This window comes from Lepisma saccharinum, chromosome 13 (genome assembly GCF_977018435.1).
Source record: "Lepisma saccharinum chromosome 13, izLepSacc3.1, whole genome shotgun sequence".
NCBI lineage: Eukaryota > Metazoa > Arthropoda > Insecta > Zygentoma > Lepismatidae > Lepisma > Lepisma saccharinum.
The window spans coordinates 11,320,614-11,341,786 of record NC_139241.1 but is presented as its reverse complement, the minus strand read 5'-3'; the positions used below and the strand labels follow the sequence as shown (position 1 = coordinate 11,341,786).

General features: G+C 38.0%; 1 protein-coding gene across 2 annotated transcripts in view; it reads right to left on the bottom strand.

Annotated features, from left to right (window-relative positions):
* The window catches only part of Doa (CDC like kinase darkener of apricot), a 54,870-nt gene extending 34,799 nt beyond the window's left edge, over window positions 1-20,071 (bottom strand). The window contains exons 1-5 of one of the 2 annotated variants that reach the window (XM_083133859.1): window positions 18,053-20,071; window positions 11,965-12,043; window positions 11,125-11,191; window positions 4,400-4,513; window positions 1,330-1,420 (exon numbers count right to left, since the gene is read on the bottom strand). In XM_083133859.1, coding sequence (XP_082989985.1) covers window positions 1,330-1,420; window positions 4,400-4,513; window positions 11,125-11,191; window positions 11,965-12,043; window positions 18,053-19,042 — 1,341 coding nt within the window. In that variant the 5' untranslated portion in view covers window positions 19,043-20,071. The remainder of the gene's footprint in view (window positions 1-1,329; window positions 1,421-4,399; window positions 4,514-11,124; window positions 11,192-11,964; window positions 12,044-18,052) is intronic. The other variant, XM_083133857.1, reaches the window with a different exon arrangement.
* Window positions 20,072-21,173: the final 1,102 nt, after the last annotated feature.

The window sequence follows — 21,173 nt, the reverse complement described above, 5'->3', positions numbered from 1 at the left end:
TAGTAAATAAGACAAAAAATAACTGACTTACGCATAAACTAAGGAAGAGTAATGAAAACCTTAATTTGTTTTCGTTTCTTATCTAGTGGATTTCTGTATGTAGGGTAGCACAAGTTTGCTGCTTTTTAGTACAGACCTATTGCGGATCTACATATATTTTCAACTTTGAGTTAGTGCCTGTATAAAGTAAGCAGTATAAATGTTGGGGTCCACGTGCAGTCACTTATGAGCCACTACGAAGGTCTTTCCTTTCCACCGATCTGCCTGCGAGCTGAGGCCATTGTCGAACTTTCTCCTCTGTTAGCAAAGTTGCTGGTGTGGTAAGCATGTGAATTATCTTTTACTGAGAAATGTCTGAAAGTTTTAGGTAGGGACGTGCCGAAGCTGATTACTGATGTATGAATCAGCAGAAATTGACATATCGGCATCGTCACAAATCTGATCGGTACCGATAACGCTAGAGTTCCACCTCCTAAAGGTTAATCAATAGCTTTCATGATGGAAAGAAATAAACTCGTGATACGATTTTCATGCTTAAATGAAGAGGCAGGAAATGATCAAGTTTACTGCTACCTATCAAAACCATTAAATAAACTCTACACAGGAAGAAGCAGCAGTCTACATGGCACATACACTGCCTCATATTTCTCCATTGGAGAAAAACTGGACAACAGATTATCTATGCGATTCTGGCAAAGAAAACATCAACTTAAAAATTTCAAATCCTGTCACTTTATTGCAAAAATTATTTTGAAATTAAAGAAACTGACACTTAACATGAGACTGTATTCACCATTTCACTAAAAACACCATGGTATGACAAGGGAAAACAGCACCAATATTCACTGAGATTTTTTACGTTCTTAACAGATTAGGCATGAGAGAAAATATAATTCATAATTGCAAAATGTATTTCAATTAATGGGCTCCTGCACTTTACACAAAGATACAAGCATTGTATCACATTTGCCTGGCACAAAAGTGTGTGGCACCAATATTATCTAGCACCAAAATCTCAGCCTTCCTAATGGCAAAATTAGCATTTATTAGGAAGGAAACAAAACAGATCTGGAATTGCAGAAGAGGCACGTGTAGTTTCTTACAGGAAGTTTTTACAGTAGTCATTTTCGATAACGGGTAACAGGAAGAAATTTTAAGAATGGCATTAAGATGGCTGCATGGTAAGAAAGAGATACAATGGGAAAACAGAGTACTAAAAACTAAAGCTGTGAATAGATGAGGGGGTAGATACTGCAATAACATGCTCATAAAACAAATTCTACATTATGATAAAGATAACAGTATTAATTCCAAATCTACAAAACTTACCAGGAAGTCAAAAACACTAAGTCCCAGCATCTCAAATGCAATGCACATGTGTCCGTGATAGTCAAACCAGTCCAGCATCTTCACACACAGGCTAAAAATAAGGAGAGAGATTAAAATAAATATGGAGAATTAAGGACTAAAGTGAAAATGTCACCTCTAATTGAGGTACAGTGGAACCCTGATCTTATGTTCCCACATTATACATTCAATTTTGATGATTCCAACATAGCAGAATATTAAAAAAAAATCCTTAATCCTTGATTTTACAGCATTGTAAGTTTTCCTGCTGGGTTCCCTGAAAACCACAAAATTGAGGTTCCACTGTATTACAGTTGCTAATGCTCCATTGCCAAGCTAGAAGATTTATCGTTTTAGCACTCCTGCCAGAAGATTGTCAGTAATCTGTGAGGAGTTGTTGCCAAATGTACGTTTTATGCAAACACTGACAGACCGTGATGTTGCAAGAGCAAATATCACTGAGCTATTCCACCTTTAGATTGATTGATTTGCTTTATTTTACTTTGCTTTTTGTGCCACTTTTGGCTAATTTGCAAAGATGGGGATGAGTGATGATATGATGAAATTGATGAATGCCCAGGACAGGATTCGAACCCAGGACCCTTGACGTCATAGCACGATGTGCTAACCACTTCTCCACGAGGGCCGGCTCCAGCCTTTAGAGGACCAATAATTTCTGCATTCATCACCACAACTCTATGGATTCCTGGACAACCTGTTACTGCTGACATCTCTAAATTATCACATGCATTTCAGATCACTGATGTTTTGTTGTCTTATCACATGCATTTCAGATCACTGATGTTTTGTTGTCTAACACCAACGATGACAAGTATGATACAAATTAAACACACATTAGCATCCAATTACACTTTCCTTGTATATGCTAATAAAGCTTTTACAACCAGTCATAAAATTAATTATGTTAGATACGAATCAGAGACTTGGACAATGACAGATAAAAGTAAGATGCAGGCAGTGGAGATGAAATTTTTAAGGAGTATATTGGGGAAGACTGGTAGGGACAGAATAAGGAATAAGGAGATACGACAGACAGTGGGGCTGGTGAAGTTTCAGGACAGGATAGATCAGGCACAGATGAGATGGTTTGGACACATAAAGAGGTAGATGCAGTAAGAGCTTACAATGCCCGAGGCAGGCTACGGCAAAGGAGGATGATGAAGTAATTCATTTTATTGTTTCACCTTCAGCCCAGTTGTACTTTGTGTGCTGCATGTGGTACATTTAATACAATTTGTGTTGCATTTCAGAAAATTATCTCTCTTCTAGTTTACGATTGTTACAATCATTTAAACATAATTTTTGATTTAACATTCTGGGAGAACATATGCTCTCTTCAGCAGACATTTATTTTTTAGTTTATGTTATAGTTGTAACAATAGAATACATTTTTTTTAAAAAAATACAATGAATACTGTCAATAATGTTATATTGTTGAAACCATAACTACTATGAAAACAAGCAATCTAATGTCACCAGGTAACTCAATATAATTTTTTCTCTCTCTTCTGTTGGATTAAATTTCAAACATGGTGGCTTACCACACTTGTTAAAAGGATAATTCCATAGCAAGTCTATATTGCCATTCTAGTTATTTAATTTCTTCCAGGGTTCTTCTGCAATGAACAAAGCCTTCCCCACACTTATGTGTCTCCCATTATCCATTTTTTTTAAAAAATCTCTTTTTAAATGCTTGTAACAATTGTAAACTAAAAAAGGAACAATTCTACAATGCAAGCAGTATGTACGTACAAGAAAAGTTTTCTAACCTGTTGGTAACATGCATGAAAAAGTACATGGAAACATGTGATGTATATCTAAAAAAAGGAATTAGAAAGTAACATGGCATTCCCAACTAATTTTTGCAATTTTGTGGTTGTCCTGAAAGCTTACTAGGGTTGAAAAGCCAATTAGTGTGAATATTTTGCAGTCTTCTAAAATACTAGAGATTAGAGTGGGAGATGAGCAATACTTGGTGAAAATACGACAATAGCAGCCAATTAAGGAATTTCTTAATCAGTTCATGATTAGGGCTTGGAAGTTGATGATCTAAAAATTATTTTCACTCTTAAAATTGAAACTAATTTTTCATGAATTACAAGAGAGTATTTGGTGTTTAAACTACTGAAGCAAAGGAAAAAAAAACAGTTTTCTTTATTTTTACTTCAAGGTTACATAAAATACACCACAAGGTTTGTCTATATAAGTAATTCATCATCTGTCAGAGTGGCCTTGCACGTTACAATAGTGTCATCTGAAAATTCAGTTGTTTCACATGCATCAGAATAAAGTGATAATAGTAGTCAGCAATGGAACCTCAAAGTAGGCTTCACCCAAATATTTTAAATTTGCTGGATCCACTGCCAAAGGTTCAGTTAAGAATAATATTGTGCTCTTGCATTGGCCATATTTTCGATTAATGGTAGACTTGCTAAAAAGACCATGTTAGAAAATTTAAGTATGCAAGTTATTGTAGCAAATGGATTTGAAATTCACAAAACAGGCAAATAGCAAAAAGAAACCTCAAAAATTATTTTAAAATGCAACAAAGATGGCAAAAAATACTGAAAATGACCTAAAAGCACAAAAAAATGCACAAAAAGGCAAAAAAAATGTTTTCTGGTTCTAAGTGAAGGGAAACTGACTATTATAAGATTTAGTATTGTCTTCAAGGCCCAGAAAAAAAGATGATTCTTCATCAAATTCCAAGGCCTATTTATGACTACAATAATGTGAAAAGTTAAATTTGTAATAATTAACGTTTCACTAAAAGTACAAAACCATTTACTAATGTAACACAGACTTATTTATGTTGACTGAAATGTATAAATATCCTTGTTATCAATATTTGCTCCAATATTTGTTGTTTTAGACCTGTGATACATAGTGCCTCATGATAAAAATCCAAATACGGAATCTTGTTTTGTTGACCAAGGTGATGAGAAGTTCTAATGTATTCCATCATTTGGAAAATGATGAAATGTAATGATGGGAACTCGTAGTACAATTACTGATGTAGTATAATACTCACTGCATGCTGTCTGGGTCCTTTTCAGCCAGTTTCTCAAGTGCGTTTATCTCTAATTTCGCTGCTTCCCTGTACTTCTCAACATTCTTTATGATCTTCAGAGCCATAACATGGTCCCTAAAAGCAAACATAAGGCATAAGACAAGCACTACATGACTATTTCACTGTATTAATTAGCCTTAAACTAATATGCAAATTCTTTTTAGATGTGTTCTGTACTTGCTCTGAAAAAAAGGTGGAAAGTTTTTACACCTTAGATAAAACTTGACATTGTAGAAACCAACAGAATCTTTGGCCAGTTTTTTCTGCAAACCTCCCCCCCCTGCCCACTGGATTAACTCTGGCCCTAAGGGAGCATGCTCCAATCTAACCCCCCCCCCCCCTATGCGGAACTATGATGCACAGGCTCTTGCGCCTGTTTGAACGCATGTGCATCTATGCTTCCTGGCGGTGCAGTAACTGAGGGCGAAGTCTTGTACTAAAGTGGATCCAAGCATGATTCCTGGTAGTCACATTTCACAGTGGTTTGGGTCCCAATTGGTTTATGCAAAACTTTCCATCGGGGGTAGGTATGTTCTTAATTATGGAGTGTAAGGGTCAATTCAGAGGCAAAGTGACCATAAATTGGGTCTTTGTGAAATATTTAAGAGTGGTCGTTGGGATGAATGGATAAATGACTGCCACTTGAAACTGTAGGGCCAGTCTTGATTAGCCCATCTGAGCAAAATGCAAACTAAAACGAACTTTTACATGTATGTATTCAACTTTACTTCCTTCCTACAGATCATTTACATCAAAACGAAAAGCAAAATAATTATTGGCCATTAAGAACCTCATTCACAACTGATGTCATTAGCTACATTTAACAGCATGAAACTTTACTGGCATGAGTCCACCAGTACAGCAAGGGTACGTCACCACATTCATTCACACTGTTTTCTGCACTGTGGGGGTCATTAATTGAAACAAAAACACTGACAAGCAGAGGATGTCTACCTCAGAATCAGCATATTTCTATTCCATATAATTACGTAGGATGAAAACCATCTAAACAAGAACACTGCATCCTGCACTTTCCTTTTGATTTTGACTGTAGCCTGGCTTTTCTGCTTTTTTTAAAAATGATTTTATAATAATGGGAATTTTCTACTGACTGCACAAGTCAGCAGTGTGTTTGGTCAGAAGTGTGTGCACAAGGAATCAACAAATTAAAAAATGATGTGACCTTTATGAATAATTGAATCAAAAACAGAAAAACAGCAAAATGTTTAACATCATTGCATGCAGAATTCGAAAAAACACAATCAGTTACACAGTAAGAATATAATCTCATCCTTAAATTAAAAAAGCAGTGGTCTTTTTAATGTTTGTTTTTTTGTCATGAAAAAGTGGATAATCCTCAAACACAGGCATTTTTTTTTTAAACCATTTCGTCACAAGTTTTGTTCCTATATCCAAACTATTGTAATTATGAATACATCATAAAGATACTGAGACAGAAATGTAGAAACTTTGAAATGCTACAAAAATGTTTCAATCAGAATCACCCACCCTCCCCCGACACACGAGAGAGCGCGAGAGAGAGAGAGAAATCTTCACTAAAAAAATTCAATTAAGGTTTCTCATTCACATATCATACACCCATGTGAATACACAAAAACACCCACACACAGTTGAATGACAAAATATAGCAAGATGCTCATGTTCAGTGGAATCCATGAGTATTATCGTGCAAACTGTCCATGACTATTTTCATTATTTTTTTCTTACAGCCTATGGTTTTAAGCGATTGATTTTTATGCATGCTGAAGCAGAAGTTGTCAACAGATTGTTTTGAGTTTTCTTTTAATTCTTGAAGCTCTTATTGGGTCAAATAAAGTGCACAAACATGGTGGTTGACAATTTGCACAGTAATACTCATTGATCCCACTGTACAAGGTACACTACTGTTCAGATAATGTGACACACTTCAACTGATAAACTTTATTTGAATTTTGAATTTGAATTTAAAATCTTGGGTGCGTCAGCACTAAGGCTATTTTGCACCGGTCACATTATACGGGGTCCAGCCCCTTATTGTTACAAATAACAACTCTACCGTTGCAGAACTAAAATCATAAAATATTAAAATCTTCTGACTTTCGCTAAAAGCTGAGGCAGTAAAGGGGCACTCAGCACACATAAGGACAAAAGAACAGGACAATACAAACAAAATTATACTGGCCATGGGGCCAGTCGCCAGAGCCTCGTTAGCCTTCAGTCCAGGGTGTACTAACGTGAAAGTGAGGTTGACATTTGGGTGTACTGCATGGAAGGTCACCCCTTACACCCCTGATAAACTTTATGTGAACAGGATTGGACATATGTACTTTCTTTTTCAGCCAAAGATATCTAGAAAATAACATATAATGGATGCTCGATGCAATTTTGCATCATTGAGTATTACAGCACAATTCCACAATGTGCCTTGGGTGTGCAAAGGTTGGCGAGTACTAGACAGTGTTCCGGTGTCCAAATATGAGGAAGAGTTCTGAAACCTGATCATTTGCATATTTTATGCTGTGTCTCCTATTTCTGATGAAGGTTTACACAACCATGCATGAAACCAGAAGAGTTGAATATGGAATGTAACTGACAAGTGCATCAATCACACTGTGCTTGTCCCAATAACACCTGCCATGGTTGCACCGATTTGGTTTATTTTACTTTGATTTTCTGCCTATTTTGGTTAACTGCAAAGGTAAGGGCAAGTAATAAAATTAAATTGATGAAGGGACACTGCCAAAGAACACCCATGGCCAGGCCAAGATTCAACCCAAGCACCCCCGACATCTTAACATGTTGTGCTAACTACTCTACCACGGAGGTTGGCGCAGCTATAGTTTGGGAATACCCCCCCCCCCCAATTTCATTTTTATATCTTGTATGTTCATTTTGACCTGTAACATAGTGCACATTTCTACACTATTCTGTTTCCCCTCTAAGATACAAAAATCTGTCACATTGTATTAAATTCTGAGGATGTCGACTCATGATGCTTTTCATATTGCGGCTGTTGTGAATAAAATTAAATGTTGTGAAAATATATCTATTACAATTCCAAAACTACAATTTTCAAATCACTGGCTATTCAGATGCTTTTATTCTGATAACGCGTGTGTATTATCTAAACAGGATGTGCAGCCCCTCTCGGTGAATGACCAGATGGTGCCGTTTTTGTACAAAGCAGGTGCCACACTAATTGAGTTGAATTCTTCTAGTGATGCTTGGAGTCATTGTTCGTAGTACTATCCAAGCTGGCAGAATGCCCTGAAAGTATTCCAAAGTGTTCAGATTGACAGGTTGTCGAACCTAACTGGTCTGTTGTAATCTTGAGGATAACCTGCTGCTCCTGTGTTTCAGGTTTAGGAAGTATGATTTTTAAAATGTAGCTGTCGAAGCAAAAATGTTTGCTCGAATAGAACATTCCAGAATATAAGATGGAAATAATGTACAGTATTCTTATTATATTGTAACTCACTCTTATGTTATGAAGATTGAATTATCACAATTTAACAAAATAAATTACACAATTCAAATAACATCAGACTTTCTGGGATTTGAACCTTGCTTCTGGACTACACAGCTCTAAAATTACATAGTAATAGCTAACTATAGAATGCAAGATGAAACTTGATTAGACTTGAATGTTAATAGCACCCTATCATACATTAGATTATACTCTGGTTGAGTTCAGCTGTGAAAATACTGAGATCATACAAATCAGGCTTGGGCCAAAGGGTATCTTATATAGAAACATTAAGGCCAGGAGGGACAATTATGCACTAGTTGTGTTTATTTCAATCTTGTCAGATTGGGCATTGCTATTTAAAAAAGGGGGTTTAGTATGCAAGAGAGTATGAATTTCTCTCCATGTTGCAATTGGAAACTTTGATTAGTAAGCTAGACACGATGTTTGAAAAATATGATTAATTAGTATTTTCAGAGTCCCATGTATTCCTTGTGGGAAATTAACTTCAACTTCAAATTACGGCTAATCAAATACGAGTTTCGACTTTTCCTTCTACTATGACATAGTTCAATGTGTCCTTTTCCGTCCATGTACTTTTCTACAACATTGGATGTTTGATATTCCCGAGAGAACGAATAAAATGATGGTCCCATAAACCTAATGCATTTCTCCTTGCCTCATACCACCATCCTGGCAGTGTTGCCAAACCTGGTGTGCATAAAAGAGCTACATTTCACCATTAATAGAGCTAAAGATGACTTTCAAGGAGCTAGATTAACGAAGGCTACATAAAGTGCCTCCTAGGGTAATTTTAGGTGTCAGAGGTTGCTATTACTGTTAGATTTAAAGTGATGGCAATTTATTCTTAGTTTTCACCACCTACATTTGGCGGCATTACTCATCTCAATAATCCAATGATGTTCATATGAAATCGAAAATAAAGGATTCCCGGATAATAATATCGTCATCTTCACCTTAGCCACAACCTATATATGAATATCACGTCACATGCAAAAATGTACACTCATGGCAAAGGTTGGTTGGTCTTTATGGGCCGGAGCCAGTGGTGGCATCATGGTGGGGCAGACAGTTCACAGTCAAACAAGTGCACGAAAGAGCCAGATCTGGCTCCAAAAGAGCGAAGTTGGCAATAGTGATCAGCAGCTGCCACAGGGAGAAAGACCTAGGGGAAATTGTCCCTCCTCGCCTTAAAGAAAAATTATACCATGCAGGAAGCAGGTTACAGCATGCGACAGTTCATTTTATACTGTAAACCCTCACCCGATGGGCGGCGTTTACGTGTGCACTTCTCAAATGTCAAGTGATGCAAAAAAAATTCACAGAAGGAAAATTACTTACAGTAGGGAATTTGAGTTTGCTTTGTTTGAAATATTTTTCTATTTTTCACCCTCTGGCCAACAAGCATGGTTAGAAGAAATTTTACCCAAATATAAAGTCAGTATGCTTCAAACAAATCTGTATTTGTATCAAGGCGGAATGCCAAAATTTTACATCATGTGGAAATTTGACATTTCAGCCAGAATACAACAAATGTAATATTCTATGTATATCCTTATATTTGAAATTTCTTTAAAATTCCAATGTTTCTTATAATAATAAATAAAAAGCTTTAAATAACACTAAGCAGATTGCACAGAAATTCAAATCCGTAAAACCTATATAAACATAAGAAGAAAAAAAAATCATCAACAGTTGCTCTGCAAAAATGATGAGAAACTTCAAGTCACGTGTTGGTGGTTTCAAAAGAAACAAATTGGCATACATGGCTTACAGACACTGGTCTCATAAAATACTAGAACTGTAAACGAAACGACACAATTTCTAGTGGCTTCACAAGCCATCCTTCTCCAAGTACATGGTGAATATTGCCACACCATGTGAAGGAAGCAGAACTTCTTGTTCCTCAACCACTTTGCATTTATGATGGACTTGCTTGTCTAATTCCATGCAATTTGGTATAATCTTCAATCACATGTTTGCAGCATGTATTATGCTTAGGCCTTCCTTTGCCACCTTCATTCCTTACCTTCGTAATTCTTTGACGAACTATTTGCAACTTAGTTATGCTTCACCCAATCTTTTACTATCCCTGATGATTTGTTTCTTTTACACATTTCAATGTATAAACTAGGTGGAAAATATTTTTCATATTCTGACTGGCCACCTGAAATGCTGTTGTTAGTTTACCTGTCAGCGATTTTATTATTTTTGTGGATATAAACGTATTAAATTGGCACTAGTTTTTGTACTGTAAATGTCAAGCAATAGTTCCTTTTTAAAAGCAAATCCCATTAACTAAGGACATTAATGAACCATTCCGGTTAATGAAGGAACATTTGCAGTTTAATATCATAAATTTTATTCTAGAACTTTATTGGTATCATGAAAAATTTCCTGTCTGTCCATCCTACTTGAATATAAACTTGTAGACAATAATTAATAAATGTTGAAAATAACCACAGGATGAACGTAGTAGAGAAAAATTACTGTACTTTGATCCAAATTTAGTAGTTTGCACAGGGGAGCATTTCTGAAGAATCTCCATTGTTTCTCTAATAAAAGATACCAAGATCTTTGCGTTTACAGTGGACAGATTAGAGAATGAACTGTAGGCCTTGCTTACATAAAAAAACAAGATATTGAACACTTCTCACTATGCAGTTCTTTCCCTTCGATTTCCATGCTGGGAAAATACTATACTATACCAACAAACCAAACAGAATTTGAAACTAATTCCCATGAAGCTCTATCATCTTGCTGTCTTGTCCATGTTGCAAACGTTAGGCAACACACATTTTCTAAAACTTAAGTTTAGTTAAACTAATACTTATAATAAAGGTAAAAAAGGTAAAGTGTTCCCCTGTGCATAGCACCACGCCATGAAGGCGTATAGGGGGTGTGGGGGTAACGCCCCCATCTTTCTTGATCCGGTCGTGAGTGGGGGTGATGTGATCAGCATCACGCCCCTGACCGCCTTTACCGCCCAGTTTCCCCCAGGTACCCATGTTATTCGACGCTGGGTGGGTGCCGGGGCCACTTTCACCGTTAGAAAAGTTCCCGGATTTGAACCGGCCGGGGATCGAACCCGGGACCTTGAGCAAGGTAGTCAGACGTGTTACCGACTGAGCCAACGCGGCCACCTACTTATAATTACAAAATAATTAAATTTATTGTTCGAGAAGCTAGGGATACTTACATGTGTAAATCTTTGACCTTCACAACTTTGCCAAAAGTGCCTTCTCCTAAGGTGGCCAAAACTTTGTCTGCAAAAGAAGTAAAAATTATATCAGAAAACAGCCACTCGTTCATCTTAATATTCTTACCCTTTCAACATGAAAAAAAAAAAAAAACTATAATTTAAAATTGCACTTTCGTTTCTGCATTAATTCCTCTTTATTAAAAAAATGTAATGAATATCTATAAGATCTGTAAAAGTCTTCACTTTATGGCCTCAAAGTTTTACTCAGATTTTCTAATAAAATTTGTAACTCCAAAATGTTCCAAACTTTACTACAAATAGGACACAAGAGAAAAAGTTCTGAATGATAAAAGTCTGATTGGCAATTCCAACATGCACATTGGAAATGAGTTTCTCCAAATTTGGAGTGTGCCGCATTTGAAATTATGATTTTGATGAGTTTTTCTCTTTTCAGACAACCTAGTTATTACCTTTTTCAACATATTTACTTAATACTGATCATTATTCTTCATGCTGAATACCATTGAAAAAGTATCTTTTCATTATCTTTTTTTACAACTTCCTACTTCACCCCCAACACACACCTAGGCCACTTGATCTCCCACAAACCTTAAGAAACCCCACAACCTAAACTAACCCCCATGTATAGTATTAAATTTCACCCCTCCCACTTCCTGGAAAAGAATACCATATTAATTTATCTAAAACTTCAAACTTCCCCATCTAACAAATTGTATGTGTATAAGTAAATATATATGATAATAAAATTAATATTAATGGGAAATAAAACTTGTCACTAGAGGAAAGCTATATTACTACAAAGGTGTATTCACGAACATCGGTCTTGTAGCACGTCGCCATGGCGATATATCAGGTGGCCATCTTCGTCGTCTTCCACAGAAGGCGCTCGAGAACTCTGCAATCGCCAACCAGCAGCCGCAACCGACAATCAGCATCCAGGTCATCATCAATCAATCAACCAATCAGAGTGGACGGACCCAGCCATTGTGACGATGCAAGTTCGTTGTTGCATGACGTGTGGATGTGCCATGGTCGCAGATTTCAATGCCGCCAAATAACCGAGATGCAACCCAACAATAGACAAAGAGGGGAAAGGCAAATGGTTGCCATGTCAACAATTGTCAACAATAGTTGCCATGGGAACAAAAATGCTGTTACCATAGCAAAACAATACAGATGGAGGCAGTGGCAGTTGCGAGGAAACATGCTTATGTGTCTGATTTTCTTTTTTTTCTTTTTTTTAGTCAACCATTGCTAAATTAACAAAACAATGAGCTACCACCACAGCCTCGCTAAATAATAACAGTATAATAAAAAATAAACCAATCTACTTTTTCAAAAAACAAATGTGTGCTGAACTGCAAAATTATCATTACATGAAAACTACTTCTTGAATTTCAAAATTTGCAACTTTGAATTCAAACAAACTTCTCTTACAGTTGAAATCACTTATGTAATTAAGGTTTTGCTTCTCTTACCAGTGCTTCCGTTCTGTAGGTCAACTTCATATACAACATTGGTACAGGGCACAGCATGCTGCATGGCACTTGCTGTTAGTGGCACCATAGGACTCTTTATACTATATTCAATGTTCCGTCGAGATTAAGTCCATCTAGTGCAGGATCGAAACAGGGATACGAACTATAACAAAGACACAACAGAACATGGACCCTGTTATGGATACATCACATCATTAGCAGCATTAGACAACCATGAAACTCAAGTTACATGCTTCTAATGTAGTTCTTTTTTTTTTTTCCAAAAATGTCAATAGGTTACCAAATACACTAGTAACAAACCAAAGTAACATTCGGCTGTTAACTCTAAACTTCATCTAAGTAATTATACACCTAAGGTTGCTTTTTCATTGGCTACAAAGCATAAACTTCCAAGATTATAAGTTCAAACTACACACGCTTCTCTAAATCGTGGACATGTAAGTGCATGGAAATGTCGCACCACATATCCTACTTTTAGTAAAGACACAAAAATACACATTTAACGGTAAGCTCGATATGAGTGGTGAATTATGAAATCTCAAAAAAGGACAAGAAACTACAATGATGATCGACAGTCTTGTGTATATAGTATGTCCAGAAAGTAAGTTCCGTTTGCAATTTGTGCCGCAACGGTGCTGCTATCATGGGCATCAAGTTGTTTGACCCATTGGCAAGGCACAGTCTTCAGTTGGAGGAAACATAGTAGTAGACACGCTTCGCAGTGGGTTGTGATAATGCAGAAGAAAATCGAGATGCCGCCACATGTGAAATGCAGTCTGTGATTCAATATTTGAATGTGCGGAATGCGTCAGCAGCTGAAATCCAACCTCACATTGTTGAGGTGTATGGGAAATAGATCACGAGTGCCTCAATGGCACAAACATGGGTGTGACAGTTCAACGAAGGATGGAATAATGTGCACAATGAATAAAAGATTGCAGAGAACAGACAATTCACCCTGTCGCTACTTTCAGTGCATTATCCACACTGCAGTCCACTTGATTACCATCCCAGACATCATTCTACAATACGGAGATACAAAGCACAGTGCCTCGTTGTGTCTGAACAGCGGTAGCAACTAAGTTGTATATTAGTCCAAGGCATGTGCTTCAAAGGTTTTTGTTCCACTTCATTTTGCATTTTTTTAAATTGGCAAAGGGAACTTATTTTCTGGATGGCCCATTCATATACATGTCAGTGTTGACACAATCTGATGGTATAATTTCCCTCCGCAGGGAGCAAATTTTCCCCTTTTCAGCTAATTTATCCCTTCATCTATGTATAATAATGTAAATAAGTAATAGCCAGTACAGTATTTTTGTTAGCCCTTGTTCGTATTTATGAAAAATATTAAACATTAGAAATTAAATATTAAAAATATTACATAATCATGCCAGATTTCCCTGAAGTGTTGGTATTTTTCATTAATATTCATTTTTCCCTTATGGCTTAAAATTCGGTCCGAATATCCCTGCAAAAGCGGAAATTTCCTTCATGTGGCAACACTGATACATGTACCAGTGCAGTGGGAAAACTGTAAGTATATTACATTATCACTAGTGACTGTGTTTGTATAAACACTACCTAACAACTATTTATAATGCATATAGCAACTGTAGTTTGTAATTTGCAGTGACAGATTTAATAGCAAACTTTAAATTCACGAACATACAACTTCCACTTAAGAAGCCTGAATTTATCATCCATTGGAACACACATATTTCACTTCATTATTAACAACCGAAACTCTTAGCATGAAAATTGCCCTTGCTGTATATATCTTTAAAGAAAATAAATCACGCTTTAACAAGATTTGCAGTGGGAACCGTCCTATTTTTTGCTTTGCATTTTCATAAAGGATGGAGGAAATTGGCATTTTACATTATTAAATTCAGAATTCTTTAAATTAGGAACACCATATCTGATGAGTAATGAATTAGCTCATGGCTCAGATGAACCTTTAGCAAACACCAGGGCAGCTGTTTTTTTCTTCTCTTTTGAAAAACTGCTAAGATATTCCAAAATATGAAGAATTGCATATGCGCATTCACATGACTCTTCTATGTGGTTTGCTTTCGATGTTGGGTAGGTATTATTAATAGCTTAACCCTTAGATGATTGAGTGTGTTTTCAGAGCGAATTTTAACTTCTGCATGTTTCTAAATAAAATTCTATATCTCTGAAACTAAGAATGCTAGAGTTACAAATTATACCTAGTTTTGTTCAGTACACATGGGGCTATAAGGCTATGCTATAAAAACCAAACTTTCCGTTATCGGGTAGAAGAAGAAAGAAGAGAACTTTTTTCTTTTAATGAAATTTTAAAATTCGTCTGACCCCCACGCTAGCAATGCCGGGATGAAAGCAAGAAAAAATCGATTGTGATTTTCAGAGGGCTGCCCCCCCCCCCCCCAAATATAATAAAAATGAAATTAACTGAACCTTACTAATTGTTAATTACATACCTCATACTCATGCAGAACTCAAAACATGTATATGTGAACATTATCCAAGAGACAGTATACCCAAAAACTCTCATACTACGAGAAAAAGCATTTGTCACTACCCGGCATTTAAGGGTTAATACGCTTTTATAGCAATGTAACTATTGCAAAATACCTAACCAACAACAAAAGCAAAGCATACGTGAATGCTCTAGAAGTTATTCTAAGCACATGTAATTTTTCAGATTTTGGAATATCACAGCAGTTTTTTGAAAGGAGAGGAAAAATCAAAAACAGCTGCCCTTGTATCAGCCAAAGTTCCAGTCAAGCCTAAAATGCATGCCACTTTATAAACTTGTCAAAGAGCAGCAATACTACTTTTTTCTAAATTGGTCCTTATCATCTCTCTATACGTGAAATTCTTTACCAATTCAAACATGGTTAAGGATTTTATTACATGGTACTGATTTTTTTTTCATTATCGAGCACTGATGTACAATTTCATTGTTAACTATTTATTTTTATGTAGGTAGGTGTATATTCCACATATCAAGATGACAACATTATGTTTAATATTTTCTTGAATCAGTGAAAATAGATTTTATATTTGATAGGGATACATAAAATACTATAGTTAGGAATTGCGACTTGGGATACCTTCACTGAACCTCTTATTAGATATGTATACTTGTATGTTCATATTTGTGTGATGCGAGTTGAAGGCCATTATTTCATTGTTTGTAGCTACCAGACAATCTGATAAAAATCACATTATATGCATTTATCTGAGGGCATCTGCTGGAAATTTTTAAAATTAATTTTTTACCTTGAGAATTAATTTCACATAATGAGGGTGTTTCTTAAGTAATAATGAAATGCACAAACTGCATGAAAATAACTGGCCTCACAACCTATTTTACAGACTTTACAAAAACATTAGGTGAAGGTTAACGATCGCAGTGTTTTGTTTATGGCAAATGTCCATATAGTGTCCAGCGGGAGACCAAGCTTTCTGGCAGAAATAATATCTATTGCAGATGTTCTTACCATTTTAAACACATTTTAAGAATAGTTACGGCATGTTGTTTCATATTTCACTTTCCGTTCAAATTATATTGTATTTCCCGAACTAGTGCAGTTTGAAGCAACTATACACATGTCTGGACTTTTTACAGAACAAACCTGCCTTCCAATCTACACATTCATGTAAGAACATCATTCTTGCATCACATGAAAACCAGGTGTAGGTGTAGGAAATCCATAACAAATGTTACAATCTTCAAGAGATGACTTACGGAAAGGCCAATTGCCATAACTATTTAGGCATTAAACTCGTGCAACTTTCAGAACGCACCCAATATACAGTATCACTTTGGAAGATTAGAGGGAAGGATTCAATTAATACGAACACTGATCACTATTATTCCAGGTATGTAAGATACTTGAAATGATTAACTCAGCAGAAAAATTGTCCAGCTTCAACTAACTTTTCACAGAACCCCCCCAGGTAATTTTCTCCCATTCAAGTTTAATACTATGTTCTTTGATTTGAAAATAGAACCAAATCATAGTTAACAAGAACCATATTAATTCCCTTAGTGACATTTCACAATTTCATAGAGATTGTTCCATATCTCTTGAAGATAATTTATATATTTTTTATTTGAAATTAATTACTTTTATTTTCTTTTGACAGTTTATTCAATGTCAGTCTTTCCAAAAACTGGGTAGTTAAAAAATTAATGTTTAAGACATTTTGTGTAAAGACCATAGAAAAATTAACGCTTGCATCAAGATTATCATTAATGTCATTTATCATGTTCAGTTTGGCATGAAGCAAAATTTGTAGTTTTATGAAACAGTTGATTGTCATGGGAATATAAGAATGATTTTGCCTCCCCCAAAGACCTCATATCATTGGTTTCTCTGCAGGGGACCTTCAGAGTCTGTCTCTTCATTCTCAGGTCCTGCTCTAAGGTAAGGTAAAGGTGGTACCTCTGTGCATGAGCACACATGCCATGAAGGTGGTGATGTGAAGGTAGAGCTCCGTGTATTCTTGATCTCTGCCATAGATGAGATGATCTGATCTGCATCATGCCCGGCCACCTTTACCCTAGTTACCCATTGATACGAGGCTGGATGGGCCTCAGAGCCATGCACAAACAGGGAAATGACTGGAAAAGTTCCTGGTCCAGATCACCTGCCTCGGGATTCGAACTTGGATCTTCCATATGTTAGGCACATACTCTACCAATGAGCTACCATGGCCCATGCCCTGTTATTCAGCATGAAATGCATAGTCACTTTGTAATCGGGAGGGGGGGGGGGCAGGTTCGATACCCAGTGGAGTCTCTCCTGGCTTGTACTTTCAAACTAAAATACTGGCCAAAAAAAGCCTGTGCGCATCTTTGGGGGCTGAGGGGGGTGGGGGGGTTCAATTTACAGTGAATTATATCAACAGCTGTAGCACCTTTTTTTAAAAAAAAAAAAAAAAACTCCGGAAATTATGCAATCGGTACGAGCACCTAAACGTTTCAGACACTTTATTTAGGGCCAAGAACTAAGTAACCGATTGGCTGCAGCCCATATGACAACAGATAAGGTCCCAAAACCAATTTTTATGTTCCGAAAGCATTGTGGAGGGTCGGGTGTAGTTCGAGGACCATAGTGTAGGTGTCCGCGATTAGACAAGGCGTTCAACGTATGTCTGAACCCCTCGTAACTTGAAAAGACAACACTGAATTGTAATAATTTGCTTTCGAACAAAAAGTAATTCGTAATTTACTAGTTCGCAAATCTGTTATTTAAGATTTTACCAAGGCAAAGCAAGCAAATACAGGGTTTTAATAATGATAAGCACTTTTTTTTTTAATTGAAGCAACTATTTACGAAAAACTTGCCAATTGTTAAAAACATGCACACACATGCCAAGGGCACTCAAATATCGTTTCTTCTACTCACAGTACTGTTAACGTTACGAGAAATTTCACTTTCTACCGGCTGGTTTATTACCGACGTGTTAATGGTGGTACCAGATTGCCCGTACTTTTGTTGATATTTTCGTGCTGCGCTAGCCGTGGTGTAAATATCGTCGATGATCGAGTACTTCATGATGAGGTTCTCTATTTCCTTCCTTTTGGTCTCCCTCTCGTTCGGGTTGTTGTTGTTGTCCTGCTTGGCCGGCTCCGGATTGTCCGCTGGCCGCAACTCCAAAGGCCTGAGTTTGGCTCTCGTAGAAGCTGCGACGTGACGAGACACCAGCCTCTCGCCCTGTTCGCTGTTTCTAAGCCGTGCGGTGCGCCCTGGGTGACGCGGGAGGCGGTTCACGTTCTCCGGTTTCTCGCTAGGTTCCTCCGTCTTATCTTCCGTGGCTGCTACGTTCTTTTCCGGTAAACGTGCCGACTTGTGACGCGTCGAACGAACGTAGTTGCTGTTGCTAGCTGCGGTGAAGCGAGGCTTGTACTCGGCGCCGTACCTGGCGCGGTAAGGAGTCTTTTCCCTCAACCTGCCGTCGTCTCGCTTTTCGTCCATGTTCCTCATGATGCTGACGTACGGGTAAGCCTTTTCCGCAAGGATGACGCTCGTCGCACTCTTGGCCAGTGCGTGCGTGGGCCCGGAAGGCTGGGGCTCCCTGGAACTATCTCGCAGCTTGGAATACTTCTCCAGATAAGCGGCGTACTTTTCTTCCAACAGCGCTCTTTCGCGAGCGCGCTCAGATTTAGTCGTGGTGCTGCTGCTTCCGAAGTCGGTCATAACGTTAGGCTTCGCTGGAGCTATTGTGAGCTTTACCGATGAATCGACCGCCGGGGTGGCAGAGGGACCACGAACGCGGGTGGTAAGGCGATGGATGAGGCTCGTGCATGTCCGGACAACGTCGGAATCCGCTAGCAGTTGCGTCATGCTGCTCGTAGCAGAGCGCGTATATTGCCGACGCGGCCTATGCGCCGCCATATCTCTCAACGCACCACACTGAACACCAAATCCGACATCAAGTCAGGTGTCGTGACCACTGGCGCTTCGTGTCTTCTGGCCTGGGTACGCAAAATCTTGGTGGGATTTCTGGGACCTGGATCCCTGTTGCCACAGCCCCGCCTACCTGTGCATCGGTGCTACACGCCGCGTTCCGATGCAGACGCGACGAAACATCCCCGACATCACGTTTCGTTCGACGCCACCCCCCAGCTGGCGATCATCTCCACTACGACAAACGCGGCTTCCACCCTTTTGTTTAATTTCAACCACCGCGACGTGACAACGCCGCATGGCGGGATGCACCTAAAGATACCACGGGAAGCTCGGGCTGGGAAGGCGCAACTGATGCTGTTTCCACTGCCAAATATGTCGCTAAAAATAACAAGCTGAGAGCAGCAAGCCGAGAAAAGCCTTGCCAGAACTGGGGAATGCACCTCCTACTTACTTTATACAGTTCCGGTCAAAACACCTCATCTTACTGCGTACAAAGTACTCTGGTCTCATTCAAAGAAAACGCCAGGTTAACGTCTGTTGCTCGAGTCTACTTCAGTTCGTGATTAATTTCACCGCGACTGTGTCGGTGCACGGAACGGCGAAGCAACACATAGATCTGGTAAAATAACGCGGCCTCAGGAAACAACGTCTTCCACTTTTCAAAATACATACGCACAGGAAACGTCCGAATAAACAACAACAAATGTTTATTATTGCACATGATGCCAAGTCGAAGATATAGAAAATTTTACGCACAGCACAAAACAATGCGTTCCTCAACGTGCAATCCGGAAAAGTGGGTCAAATTTGGTGTCTGATTTTATTTTTTTGTTATTTAGTCACTTTTCCACCACTTTTGGCTAATCGCGACGATAAGGAGTTATCACATGAAATTGATGAAGGTGCACTCACAAATAACGCCCGTGGCTAGCTTGGATTTGAAACCCAGGACCCTTACGCTAACCACTTCGCCACGGAGGTCGGCGAACTTATGTAGTCCTACAACTATCAATCATACTATTTGCATAACCACGTTCAAAGCATTAATAACCACAACTAATCCTTACAGGAAAAGGATCAATTATTCAATTAATTTGTCAGGGTGTTACAATTTGAATTCTAACATCCAGGGGGAAAATATTTTTATATTGTGTGTACAGACACTTCATATTTCGATTTTCCTCCTATTTTGAGCTTGTGAGATTATTGGACTCACGACATATCCACCGAAAGTTCAGGGTTCGGATCCTGATCCGTGTCCAATTTCAACTAATTAACTATGTTCATCGTTGTGATAGACCAAAGGGGCAGAAACGCGACGTATATACTACAAATGCTTGTAATATTAAAGTCACTAAATTGCAAATAAGAGTTCATACAAGTAAGCTTAGAGCAGTGGTCTTATTTATTGTGTTATTATGGTGATTCATAATTAGAACTTATTTCGAAACAAAAGAAGGTATGCGGCTATATCAGTGTCTTTCCTGGCCTATCTTCACTGAGAGACCAAGACCGCATACGGCATTTTCCTCGGTTTTCCATCGACGGAATTTCCGCGATTTCCAACAACTATGCTGACTCACGTTTTAGATAAACTGACAGTCGCAGGAAAACTGCTACCGATCCCCTCCCCTCCTCAGGCTTTTAATTTCCACTGTTCAAATAAACTAATGCCAGCCATTAAACATCTACGTCTGCACAGACGCAAGCCTGCTATTGTTAGCTCAGAAACATCATGCCAGGATTGCCAAGTTATCTTGAGAATCTTCCCACAGTTTGTGAAAATACGACACTGGTCAGTAATATATTTTTGTCCGAAATTAAATAAGGAGAGGGGTTTGTGACAAAGGAACATCATGCTCGGGTTGGGAACCGAACGCGGAACATGTGGCAAGGGCGTGAACCAACCAATCAGCGTGCTCGGTCACAACAAGTTTTGTAATGATGTTATTCGTAGGTCATATATTACTAAAAGCCACAATTCTTTCTGAAGACATAGCTATTATAAATGGACCTGCTGTAATCAGCACCATGCTAGTTATTTTAACCTCAAATAGCCCAGGGTCGTTTACCGTTCCTGTGCTAAAATCGGATCAGCCTCTCATGTAAAAAAAAA